Here is a 14,576-nt window from a genome sequence, read left to right on the forward strand (position 1 = left end):
GTCAGGACCAGCACACTTAACTCAAGCTGTACTTTTAACCTTCTTTGAGCAAAATAATTGTGAACAAACAATGTATCCGTGGTTTCACTAGAAAACAGCAACCACAATAAAGCTGATTAACAATATAATTTGTTAAGAGTTTTCAACACTGGTACAGCAAACAAAACAAATAAATTGTTGATAACTGAATATACATTGCCACCTCTTGTTGATTTTTTTCACTCCACTTATTGTTTTGTATTACTTAAAACTCCACCTTCTACTAGTATGGGATTTGGAAATAACCAAGCAAATTGTCATTAGAGATCTAGTGGAGTAACTTTTACATCTGCCTCAGAAGTTCAAAGCTTAACAGGGGGAAGAGATGCAACATGCTTCTATAAGGTTTAATTATTCTACAACAGTGCTCACACCAAAGCTTCTGCCTTATGGATTTTATATGTCTTGCTTCAATACATTTTTTCATCCTTTCTTGGTATTATCTCTTAAATGGCCATAGCCACTTGAAGAGTAGAATGGGTTAGGAAGTAGGGTGGCTTTTGATTGGCCTCCTTTCCAAACATGTTATGTCTTTCCCTGTTCAAGAATTCCATCTTCACTTTGGTGTGAGGGCTTCATTATTCTGAAGGATCTTTTCAACCCCTGAAGGATGAACTGCTCCTTACGAGTCAGGGACTGTGAAAGGGAAAGCGCCTAGGAGATTATTCAGTTCAATCTCTCATCCAAATGCAGATTTTTAGAAACCTTCCCAATGTTCAAAGATATGTACCACATTCTCTTCAGCCTTTCCTTTTCATGCAAACAATAACCTCAACAAGAACTCAGAGGAAGATATACAGGGAACCATGAAATTCATCCTAAAATTAGAAATTCATGATAGCATCTTTTCATATTAAAATATAAAGGATTTATTTAATTGAAATTTACCAAACAATCCTCTTTTCTCAAACATTGAGAAAAATAGCACTTACTTTAAATTCAAAGGATGTATAATTTTAAAAGTAAAAATAATTGGATCACTTAACCATTCTAAATGTAGACATAAAAAAATGTTATAGTATAAGAATGGCAACAGTTGTCTTGAACTGGAGATGATACTGTATAATGTGTAAATATGGGTATGATTTCTAGATAGGGGCAAATTAAGTTATAATCAAAATATTAATAGCAAATCTTTAATGTTTAAAAGTTGTTTATTTTAACTTTAATGCCTTATAAGTGAAAAACAAAATATTATAGCAAAACCCCTTAAGAAATAATTGATAATTTTCCTGCAAAATATTAGAAGACAAATAATAATACAGATTAGTAAAATCAGAGTTATTAAGAAAATAATGGTACTTAAATCACTCTTCAAACTTTGTATGTTTATAAAAGCAATATCCTTCTTTTCTAGGAAAAAAAATTACCAAATCAAAGATTTTATATAAAACTTCTGTTAATATTATTTTGTCATTTCCTTCAAAGAATAAAGAACAAAAAATACAATCTATACATTTCTAAATGTATTACAATAGTAAAACAGCACACGCTTTTAAAGAAATAAGACATTCAAAACAATATGAAGGAGAAAAATTGTTACCATACAATGCCAAGTTGGAGAATTTAAGTCTAGGGACAAGTTTATATATAAATAAATTAAATGTTTATATGGTACCTTATCATATAAGACAAGAGCCAGAGAGATTATAACATTTTAAATAAATGTCAAAAAAGACCCTGAATTAGTTGCAGGCAAAAGTCATTCTGGGTGCCCAGGTTAACACTTATCACAAGAGGCCGGATAGGATAGGATAGGATAGGATAGGATAGGATAAGATGAAAACCACCCTAATCAGTTTCTGAGATAATAAACACAAATTATGTCAGTTATGAATTTTTGTCAATAAAAAAGAAAAACAAAAACATTCAATGAGTACTGTATAGAATACAGAAAGTAAAAATAAAGTGAATGTATTTGGTGAATGATTTTTTTTAATGCTGATTTTCATAGTGTCTTGCACAGTTCTTGACATGGTTTTATGGCATATAAAGATTAAAAAAATGGGACTGGGGATGTAGTTCAGTAGCACGAGGCTTGGGTTTGATCCCCGGCATCAAAAAAAAAAAAAAAAAATATATATATATATATATATATATATATGGACACCGAAACACTGCAAAACAGAGGAAACCCCTTTCTTTGACTTATTAGATTAGTTGTGTGGCCTGGGGAAATATTTATCTCTCTGAGTCTCAGTTTTCTAAGTATAAAGTATATATGAATAATGTGAAAAACTGTTCAGAAGATTAAATGAGCTCACACATATAAAATCTTGATAAATCTTAAAGAATAAGAAGCAGTAATCATTTTTTGATACTCAAGTAATATAGATATATAATTTACAGACCATTCAGGGAAGAACAAATCAGTCTTCGATCTAAATACAAAATCTGAGGCAATTAAAGGTTTAATAGGTCCAAATTGTCTTAGCTCATCAAGAACAGGGTAGGTAACTATACAAATAGAGAATATATTAGCTTGTGACTATAGTATACTTACAAATCCTAAGATATAGTAATAGATCGCTGAAGAAGAATTATAAAAAAACAGGGTTATGAAGTCTTCAAATGAGAAGAGGGTGGGGGAGTTTGAAGAAGCATAAAATAATGACAACATTGCTGCTGAAGAAGTGTACAGAGCTTTCAGAGAAGTGTTTTTAAATGGGTTATGCTATCTCCATCTCAGTAAAGCACAGTCATAGAGTCAGGGCTCCAGAATCAGCCATGCATATGAATCCTACTTCATTCTAGGACCTTGAAAAGATTACTTAAAATATCTGTCTCAGTTTCCCTACTGTAAAATGGAGCTAATAATGACGTCTACCTTGTTGGGTGGTTAGAAATATTAAAAGATATTGAACATCACTGTCTGAATCAATGTGTTAGCTTAGTTGTTGTTACTTAAGGAATGTCCTTTCTATAATATCAGGCAAAATATCAAATATTTGGTGAGCATAAAGATCGAGGCATACATCAGAGATAATATAATATATATCCCATTCAAGCCAATCTACATTTTATTGTTGCTCATCTTAAAGCTGTACTTTTAAAAAATATAAAATTTCGAAATTGGGTCAAATATTAGAGAAAAACATGGTTAATCTTTTTGAGTTAGTTTAGCATTTCTCATATAGAGTAGTGACACATTTAGTTTTCTTCCCAATTCTGTTTCTAGCACAGAAACTTAAACATGGTAGCTGCTAAAAGACTTGCCTATTGTAGGTGGTTAATAAAGCTGAAATAAACTTTTCAGGAAGTTCACTTCAACAGTGCTCTATGAAATTTCTTTTACAAGTGATAAAGCATTTAATTCTAACTTTGAGACAAGATCCAATAGCATGATGGTTAAGAACAGAGGCATCAAAAATAAAAAAGAATTGACTATGAATTCTGATTTTTGAATATGATTCTGACCTCACACACCATGATCCTGGGCAAGTTAATTATTCTAAGCTTCTTTCATTTTTAAAAAAATTGGGTAATAAGGAATAGGTTGTCCTTACACAGTTCCTGGAATATGGAAGGGTTCATTTAACAAGTGATTGATACCTAGCTCAGATAAAGGAGCTTGAGAAAGATCTCTGCATTCAGATTTGTAGAAAATGTTTGCAGTTCTAGAGTTAAAGCAGGCATACATACTCTTGTCTCACCAAGGGGAGATACCTCAATATCAGTGCTAAAGATGCCATAGTGACTTATACATATTTTCAACCATATGGATATTTTCTTCTTTTGTAAATTATACTTAGCACATATAAAACTTTCATATTGAAACCACAAGCACGCTGGAAGTTTTTAGTGACTACAAAAATATTAGAAAACAAATACATTAATGAATGTATTAACAATTAAAATGAAATTCTGTTTTGAGCAAAATTGCAATGTCTGTTTTAACTATTTTGCCATAATCCAAAATGATTAATGCATCTCTAATCTGCAATATAATTCAGTTTCAAGAGGAAAATAAAAATTTTAAGAGAAAATATGAATATCTTTTAAAATTCACATAACACATTAACTTGGTATTATGGCATTTTATTAATGAAGTTAAGTAAAAATATAGTGAAATTATGGAAATTTTCTAAAAGATCATAAATCTAAAGATCTATAGCAGTTCGCCAAAACATAATTTTCAAATACTTAAATAATAGAGTTTACAAACCTACTTGGAAATATACCTCATAGTATCATAACTAATTTTCACTTTTTTTTTTTTGAGGTACTGGGGATTGAACCCAGGAACACTCTATCACTAAGCTATAAATCAGGCCTTTTTAGGTTTTTTTTTTTTTTTTTGATGCAGGGTCTTGCTAAGTTGCCAAGGCTGGCCTTGAACTTGTGATCCTCTTGCCTCAGCCTCCTGAGTTGCTGGATTACAATTTGCCTGGACCAATAAATACTTTTGAAATAATCATACTGTTATATTAATTCTTCTGCACTGCTGGAAAATTAAAACCATGAAGAGAAAGGGTATTATGTCACAATAATTTCTTTCCTTTTTTCCTTTATCATTTGAGTAAAATTAGGAATTTTAAAATCACCTTTTATTTTATTCTTATCAAAATATATTAGATGAACTTTTAAAATTATAGTTAAAGTTATAATTATAGTTATAATTAAAATGCTGTGCCTTCCTAGGCAATTATAATGCAGAATTTTATAATTAATATTTCATAACTGCTATTTATTAGAATTGGATGACTAAAATTTAGTTACAATTTTTAAACTTCCAATTTAGTTAATGTAAATTTCAACAAATTTTCTGTAATAATGCTTTGGCTTTGAAAGATACAATGGATTACAAATTATGCTTTTTTGTTATACATATAACTGCATGTTTGTGTATGTATGTTTTTGGTCCAATACTTTATCATTTGGCATAAGTGATCAAGAGAACTGAAATTCTTATTTGTAAAACTTTGGTTTATATTTTCAATATCATTAATTTAACAGAAAACACTCTATGACTATACTTACAGAAAAAGAATGCGTAAGAGAAATGTAAACTGCAACATTTCATTACATTTATTTTTTGATATATTTTCAAATTTCAATGAGATTTAACCAAACAATAAAAACCCAGAAAATTAAAGCTATCAAAAGGATTAAATTAAATCAATCAAAAAATTTAAATGTCACTAACCCAAAGCATGCACTGCTCCTCTATGCTTGCTGGAGCTCTTGCTTGTTTTAACCACACGAACAGTATTTTCTTTGAACCGTAACTCACAAAACTTTTCAAGAAATTTTGCCACTTCTTCTGTAACTGTATCCAGGTAAGTTTCTTTAATGAATTTCACTGTTGAAGATGGAGCTAAAATTTCATACAGTGTGTCAAAATCCTCTTTTATCATCGAGTATAATATAAGCATTGTACTTTGGAATCCATGAGCCATTACATCTAAATTTGAATCTCCACTGTAAGAAGGAAAGCAGTTCTGCAGAAGTTTAACCAATAGTTTATTCTGTATGTTTTGGTACTTGATGATAACTTCTGATTCTGGATAGAGAAACAAGAGTTGCTGTATGCATTGGTTTTTCAGTACCATTTTTTGCTGTGAATTGTTTATTTCATTATAGCTTTGTAATCTGCTTACTAAGAAGCGTCGAAGATGCAGTCTTATATCATCCCATATAGACTTTACATCTACAGAGGAATGATCTTCAACAGAATGAAGTGAAGTCCTAGAGAGGAAATGCAGAGATGTTTCACTTAGATCCGATGGGAATGAAACACTGCTCTGGCAGGAGAGGTCCCAAAGTAAATCCAGAATCATTTCTTCTTGATTTTGTTCATTCTTCAACAAATCTTGCTGATAAAAGTAAATAATAAATTTAGAAATGGGGAAATCAAAGTACAAGAAGAAAATATTATTTCCATAAAGATGTACAATTTCATAATCTTTTTTCAAATTAGTTCAATACTCTTTTGCTCTTCAAGTTTTTCTTCTTGTATTTGTAATTTAATCAATTAAGATATTTTAGAACGCTAGCTCTCATGGTCTGTAAATTTTATAAAGCCTGGCTGATTATTTTTTTAACTAGATTTCTAGAAATGTACTTTTTAGCTCTTAATGTTATAAATTATATAATTTGAGCTGTGTGAAGGGTGCAGTTTAAAAATTCTAAATATAAAGATGTATAGTAAAACATTGATTGAAATGTATTCCTAAGAAAAAATAAATTCAAGATCATGTCCCCTAATTAATTCTTGGCAGATAATTTTCATGCCTGAATGAGTGTACTTATTATTATAAAATCCCAAATGAACATACAATGCTTAAAATCATTCTAGAATAGAGCAGAGATCTTTAAATATAGGATGTGCCTAGGGGTTACTAATAGCTGCCATCCTGAAAAATAAAATTTAATACATTGAAAGATTTCAACTTTCATTTTAATTCCTTTCTGAGAACCATGTTAAGAATGATTTTACTTTGAAAATTAATCTAAGAATATTTTATTTCTCTCCAAAGCAATAACTAACTCAAAATGGGATAAAGATACTCTCAGAATCACTCCTCAAAAGATAATATGAAATTATTCCTTTATACTTTCCATGTCAATAGAAAACAATGGTGGGTATAATTACGAATAATAAAAGGACAAAAGTTACTTTATTCCTGGACTTTGAATCACATATACACATTTTCATTACATTCTGACTTTCCTAATTATATCTATTTCAGGTAATACTGAAATTTGTTTATATTCTCTAAGTAGAAATAGGCCTATTACAAGAGAAATGGAAGTAAAGTCCAAGTGGTGTAAAAGTCAGGCTGGCTTTGAAATTAATTATTGATAAAGATATCACAGGTATTATGTGTGATTCAGAATAATGAACAACTCCTACACAAATTTCTGGTATTTACTTTTGGTCATTCTAAGCTTTATAATGCTGAATTCAATGTTCTATGTAATAATTATACCTTATGTATATATGTTTTATTGCATAAAAAGCATTTTCTATATATTCTCTGGGTTATTCATGATGAAAACTCTGTGGCATAGATATTAAAAACCCAGTTTACAAATACGGATACTAATATTAAGTATGCCTAAGTGATTTTCAGACTTCACACATAATAAGGTAGAGAACCAAGACTAGATTCATGGTTTCATTTCCTTCATCTGCATTCTTTCTATCATACTCTAGAAGACCACAGAGTGGATATAACCTGTCTCTAGCTTCTTTCCTTCTCTGCTCATGCTATTAGTTCTTTTGGAACTTCTGGAAAGAAATGTCCTTCAGTGGAGTCTGTGATGTGTCAGCATTAAGATAAATTCTACAAGGTGAATGATCATCTTAGTGTCTCAGCCTTGGGCTTTGATAAAACAGTAAGTGTAAATATTTGATCAAACAAAAAATAGTAGATTGCAGAGATTTAAAACGTGTTTTGTATGACTGCTTAAATTTTGAAAATAACTTCACTATAATTGGCATGAGAACCTTTTTCTTATTTAAATAGCTAGATAATTAATACAAATTTTGTATGAAAAAATAAATATGTGAAAAATGTCACCAAAATCAACACTTTTAGTATGGAGAAACTTGATAATAAGGCCATTTTAATCTGGATCTGTTTTAATAATGTGGTTCCTTCCTCAAAATAACATGCTCAATTATGTTAAAAAAAAAAAAAAAACAAAAAACCCTAGGTCTGGCATAAGCCTATCAGTCTAATGAGTTTGAACAAAACTAAGGCGGCCTTTGCCCTGCAGTGAATAGAGAATGACTTATGTGTGACAGATTAAAAGATAATTAAAAGCTCTTGCTTTTAATTAAATGAGAAAGCATTATTACATCAATATTAATGAAATTCAATACACATGGCTCTTAATAGAAATTAAAGAAATAACTATATCCATATTTATTCTTCAAGTCTCCACCTTCAAGAGATAATGGGTGAGAGGATTTTCTTAAAAGATTAAGGCTTGAGGGCATAGTCTTCCTCTCTTCCTTTTATTACTCTGTAAACATTAAAAAGACATCTGTAATAATAACAACAGCCCCAAACTATTTTCATCTGATTTTGTCATCCTAAGCCATCTACAACTTCAAAATATTTTCCACATCTGCCTTAGTCAATGTTTGATGTTTAGACAAGAACTGTGCCTTTCTTCCCCTTAAATTAAATTAAATTAAAACCATGGCTATAGAAATACTGCTTTCTAATAATTACACTGTTTCTCTGGGAATCTTGTTTGTAAGCTAGTCATCATGGTGGATGCAGGTGTGATAAAACTGTTGTTATTGAAAGATAAGACTTCTCTAATACAGAAGGTGGCCAGGATAAAAAAAAATGACCAATATAATAATTCTCCATTAATTAACAGTGGTTTTATATAAATTGCTGAATTGAATGAAAAGAATGAGGTATGAATACAGGTTGGAAACACAGAGAATGATAGGTAAAGCCATTTACAAGGCACAATTGATAGGGATCTATCTATGTTTAATGCTAAAGTGAGAAAATTAATAGTTATGAAAGAAAATATGAGTATGAATTTCTCTGGTAGACAACTGCAGTGCATACCAATACAGTTTTTGATACCGATATGCCATACATCATACCACAAATCACCCAGGAATTAAAATATTTAACCTCCATTTACATAAAATTTCATTGGTGCTGGTACCAGGGATTAAACTCGGGCACTCAACCACTGAGCCACATTCCCAGTCCTATTTTGTATTTTATTTAGAGACTGGGTGTCACTGAGTTGTTTAGTGCCTTGCTTTTTGTGGATGAGGGCTTTGAACTCATGATCCTCCTGCTTCAGCCTCCCAAGCCACAGGGATTACAGGTGCGTGCCGCCACACCTGGCTAAAATTTCATTTTTTGGTTAAAAAAAAAAAAGCAAATAGCTCACTGGATTCTATTAGGGACATAGGAACAAAACAAAACCATAAACCTCTTGATTTGGCAGCTAATATCACCAAATATTTACACATATAAGTGGAAGGAACTATATTACCTGTGTTCACCCCACCCATTCCATAATAAAAAAGTTTTCTTTTGTTGTTATTTTTACCAGTATTTTGAGGAATTCTATCAGATCTCCACGGGGAATGGAAGGTGACTTAGATGTATTATGATAGCTAGTTAGCCATTCAAAGCAGTCAGTTGATGTTTGCAGTTGAACATCTGGGCATTGTTTGTTAACTTCAGATTGTATTTCTTTAATGCAGCATTCTATGCTATAAAAAGAAAGAAATTATTTTTTTAGGAAGTAGGTAATTGCTACACCTTAGAGTATCACAGGCCCTGAATATTTGTATGTGGTATCTGGTTGTGTACAATTTACAAAAGTATAAAACAGTCAAATGATATGAAAATAATAACAAAGGAACTACACATTTTCATTTATAGATGAAAACGAAGTTCAAATTTTCTGATAGAAAAAAATGCAATAAATAGAAAATACCACGCTACTTAAAAATGAATTACAAATTATTTTGTGTTAAAACAAATATCAACCATAGATACAATACAATAATGGCTCTCTTATTAGGTAGTGGGTGGATGGTAGAGAAAAAAAATACCCTGATTACTATGAAAATCAGAAACTTACATTATGTACCAATAGGTGACTGGCAATACCAATTAGGGAAAACTTCAAAACTGGAATATTAAGAAGTTGTGAACCAGTTACAAAGAGCTTGTAAGTTTAAAAGGATAAAGCTGTATATCAATGTTGCTACATCTAAATATTTTCTGAGGTTACCCAATTTCATTTCAGAAAAATCCGTACTAAAAATTGCATTAAAAAAAAAAAAAAGGACTGGAAGGAAATGAAGCAAAAGGTTAATGGTAATTATATTCAGTTTTTAAATTTTACTTTTCTATATTTTCTAAATGTTTACAAGGCCTAAAATGAAATGCTTTGTTTACAAACAAACAAAAAACGAAGGAAAAAACATTTAATTGAATCTTAGAAATATGTTTAAAAATTCCATTCAAATCATCCTTAACTGATAAAACAACATGTATTCTGTTATTTTAATTTCCATATATAATTCTGCACATTCATGATTATAAATCATTGTGGTATAAACTGGTGACCTTTAGCAGAGTGACATCTGTGGAGTCACATGAATATGACATATTACTACCACCTGATGGCAGCATATCTAAACTGCAAGAAAGCTTGCAAATGTAAATTCCTTTGAAGCTGAATTCCCCTCACCCAAAATTGACAGTTATGCAATTGTCTCCCAAGAGAGCATCAAGAAAGACTTGTTACAAAAAGGTAAAGTTACTGTTTTGAAAATATAATTGCTATTAATTATAGGCTCCATATGATAGAACCATGTAGTTTTTAGAAACCAAGCTCTGATTATTAAAATTGATGTTCTGTGAATGACTTTTCAAAATTCATCAGATGTGGGTTGCTATAAAACATGCACTGTAAAAGTTAGATTACAGTTTTTTAGGAGACTTCTGAGCATAAGTGAATTCAAACTAAATAACTTGAAAAAAGTAAGTTCTGAGAATCAAAAGCCATTTTCATGAAAACAAAGAAATGAAAAATAATACCTTCTCTGGCTATAGGCCACTCAATTTCCTGATGGGATGGTCTTATTCAGGAATACCAGTTCTAAGTCTGACAAGAGATTGGAATGTATTTTCTTAACTTACGTAAGCACTTATATGGACTGAGAAACATGATGCCCTAGGCATACATCTTGACTCTTGGGACCCTTTATCAAAGGTTTTTATTATAGCATCCTCATGTGTCTCATTCAGTGAAATCTAATACATTACAGCAATGTGAATTGGAAAGGCTCAGCATTTAGTCTACCTAAATCTGTTTCAATCAGGATTCAGCTTTTAGGCTAATCTCTAACATCTGAATCTGGGTAGAGGCCAATAACTACAATTTATAAATAGGGTAAAGCCTTCAGAGGGTTAGATGTTTAAGTAATTTGTCCAAACACAGATAAAAGGATTAAGCAGTTGCATTTCAAGGGACCTCCCTCATTGATATAAACCAAGATAGTTGAACTTCCTTTTAAAATCATTTTGTCACAATTTTTAAACATCAGAACTTATTACTGGCACCTGATTTTGATTTTAGTTGGTTAAGTATCTTGTCAATATACCATTCAACACTGTTTTTACATCTTGTTCTAAAAACTGAATCATTTGAAGTCTAGAATATTTTCAAATTTTAAGATGAATGTCAGTTTGGTATATAAATGACAATTTATCTTTCATTGAGAAAAAATTATATCAAAAATTAACTTTCAACATTTAAAAGGTAAGAGTTTCAAATATCATATTTCAACTTGGAATGGAACCACCATTTGACCCAGCTATCCCACTCCTCGGTTTATAACCAAAGGACTTAAAAATCAGCATACTACAGTGATACCATCATATTAATGTGATAGAAGCTTAATTTACAATAACTAAACTGTGAAACCAACCTAGATGCCCTTCAACAGATGAATGGATGAAGAAAATGTGATACATATCACAATGGAATATTACTCAGCCTTAAAGAGGAATATGATTATGGCATTTGCAAGTACATGGATGGAACTAGAGAATATCATGTTAAGTGAAATAAGCCAATCCCAAAAAAACAAAAGGTCAAATGTTTTCTCTGATAAGCAGACGCTGATCCATGCTGGGGGCGGGGAAGGTAGGGAAGAATGAAGGAACTTCAGATTGTGCAGAGGGGAGGGTGGGGCAGTGAGGACGGAAAGTACATTAGAATGAGACAGACGTTATTACCCTATATACATGTATGATTACACTACTGGTGTGACTCAGCACCATGTACAGTCAGAGGAATGAGAAGTTATGCTCCATTTGTGTACAATGTGTCAAAATGTATTCTACTGTCATGTATAACCAATTAGAACAAATAAAAAAATTAAAAAATATTTTATAGAGAGATAAAGCAAATATAGCAAGATATTACCAACTGAGGAACAGAGATAAAGTATTTATAATGTATTAGTCTTTCCATTTTATTATAGATTTAAAAATTTTCAAAATAAAAAGTTGAATTTTGCTCTTTGATATCTCAAAAAAAAAAAACTACTGAAAATTCACTTATTTTTCTTTAGTGTTAAATGATAAAGTGTTCTTGGAAAAAAACAGATATACCTTTATATTTAATTTAAAATAAATACCACATTTCAAATATTATTTTCAAACATGTGTAGTAATACTGCTGATAGGGATGGTAATCTGAAATAGAAGGAAGTCTATGTATTATTAGACTTAGATGATGTGAGATCTTAGTCTAGGTTTTCAGAAGCATCATAGCCACTAGTATTTATTTTGACTTAAGGGTCTTCTGTTTAAATGTATATTGCTTCAAATATTCTTTAGAAGCAAGGTCAGTTACAAAAAAACAAACAAACAAACAAACAAAAAAAAAACAAGCTAATTCAACCAACAGGAACATAATTAGCACATTTATTACTGGATCCCAAACATAAGGGTAAAACCTAGAAAGATTCCAAAAATAGCAGATTTTCTTCCCCAAATAGTTTAAATTCCCAAATTTGCAACATTAGTTGGCTTATTGAATTCTTTTCAAAACATATTCTTAGTTTTATTTGTAATCTTAAAGCCATTGGAGACAACCTAAATGTCTATCAACAAGAGAATGATTAAAGGATTGGATAGTTCAAAATAAGTAAAAAATAAAGTAAAACTACCCATCAAAATGGATAAATCTTAATATAAAGTTGAGGGGGAAAACACAAATGAATATACATAGTATGATACTATCCAAATACTAATTTGAAAATATTCCATATAATGCTATATACTGCTCAGAATTATAAACATAAGTAATAAAAGAATGAGGAATGCACTTGAATGATCCACATCACCCTCTGGTAGGTTGGGATGGAAGTGGCAAGAGGCTGGGAAGAGGTACAGAGAGTTTAAGCTGTACTGGTAGTGTTTTATTCCTTAAACTGAATGGTGGGTACATGAGTATTGATCATAGTACTTTATGGCTTTTCATAAATCTCAACATTTCTTAGTAAGTTTGAACTTCAATGTGCTTTAATTATAATGAGCCTGAATTATTCAAGTTAATGATGTGTACAAGTAGATGCATTACTGAGAGACTATGTATAGATCAATTTATAAACTATTTTTAAAATGCAGAATGTGAATATTCAGCTGAATTCTACCAAATCTTTAAAGAAAAACTAATACCAATATGCCTCAAATTATTACATGAAATACAAAAGATGGCACACTTTCATATTCCTTCTATGAAGCAAGTATCACACTTATACAGATAAAGACACATCAAGGAAAGTACAATAAAGACCAATATCCCTGATGAACTTGGATGCAAAAATTCTTAATAAAATATTAGCAAATCATGTTCAACAACATATTAAGAAGACTGTACTTCATGACCAAGTTGGTTTTATTCCAGAGATGCAATGATGGTTTGACACATGCAAATCAATCGAATTAAGGACAAAATCACTTAGTCATCTCAATAGATGCAGAGAAGGCTTTCAACAAAATTAAGCACCCATTCATGATGAAAACATTGAAGAAACTAGGGAGAGAAAAACGCTATATATGAAAACCCCAAAGCCAGCCTCATAGTAAATGGGAAAAAACTAAAAGCATTTCCTTTAAATCTGAAACAAGACAAGAATGTCTACTCTCGCACTCCTGTTTAATATAATGCTAGAAATTCTAGCCAGAGGAATTAGGCAAGACAAGGAAATAAAAGGGCTAAAAATAGGAGAGGAAGAAGTCAAATTATCACTGTTGATGATATGATCCTCTACTTAGATCCAAAAAACTTCACCAAAAGACTGCTAGAGCTAATAAAGAAATCTGGCAATGTAAAAGGTTACAAAATCAACATATAAAAATCCCTCTATGAAGCCAGTATCCCACTCAGACAAAGACACATACAAAACTCAATAGCTTTCCTATATACCAATAATGAATCTGTTGAGAAAGAAATCAGAACAACAATTCTGTTCACAATAGCCTTAAAACACAAAATAAACAAACAAACAAAAAATCCTAGGAACAAATCTATCCAAGTATGTGAAGGACCTCTACAATGAAAACTAAACAACACTGAAAAAGAAACTGAAGAAGATCTCAGAGGATGGAAATCCTAACACATGTCCCTTGTGGATGAGGGAAAGGGTTCCTGTCAGAGAGATGGGCTGACTGTACATTAATTGCTAATAAATTTATTTAATAGAAAAAAACCACAGGAGACAATTATCTTTTGAATCAGGGGGACTGATGGATTGAGCCATGCTAAAGGATCTGGCTCTAACAAAAATGGAGGAGCACACAATTGGTTTATTTACAGCAGTACAGATAAAGGGGGGACTGGGAGGAACTTCTTCCATGAGAAACAGGATGGGATGGAGTTAAGCAAGTCATTTTGCTCTAGTGAGTCATGTGGCATATGTAAGCCATGCAAATTCTGGTGGTAAGTCACTGCATGGAAACCACATACTCCAGGTCATCTAGAACAATCTCTCAAGACTGTCAGTTCCTGAGAGCCAC

General features: G+C 31.3%; 1 protein-coding gene across 2 annotated transcripts in view; it reads right to left on the bottom strand.

Moving 5' to 3' along the window:
• Positions 1-14,576, bottom strand: part of Kiaa0825 (KIAA0825 ortholog) — a 413,039-nt gene that overhangs the window by 321,503 nt on the left and 76,960 nt on the right. Inside the window, exons 4-5 of one of the 2 annotated variants that reach the window (XM_047556135.1) lie at positions 9,079-9,244; positions 5,186-5,855 (exon numbers count right to left, since the gene is read on the bottom strand). In XM_047556135.1, coding sequence (XP_047412091.1) covers positions 5,186-5,855; positions 9,079-9,244 — 836 coding nt within the window. The remainder of the gene's footprint in view (positions 1-5,185; positions 5,856-9,078; positions 9,245-14,576) is intronic. The other variant, XM_047556136.1, reaches the window with a different exon arrangement.

Source organism: Sciurus carolinensis, chromosome 6, assembly GCF_902686445.1.
Source record: "Sciurus carolinensis chromosome 6, mSciCar1.2, whole genome shotgun sequence".
Taxonomy (NCBI): Eukaryota; Metazoa; Chordata; class Mammalia; order Rodentia; family Sciuridae; genus Sciurus; species Sciurus carolinensis.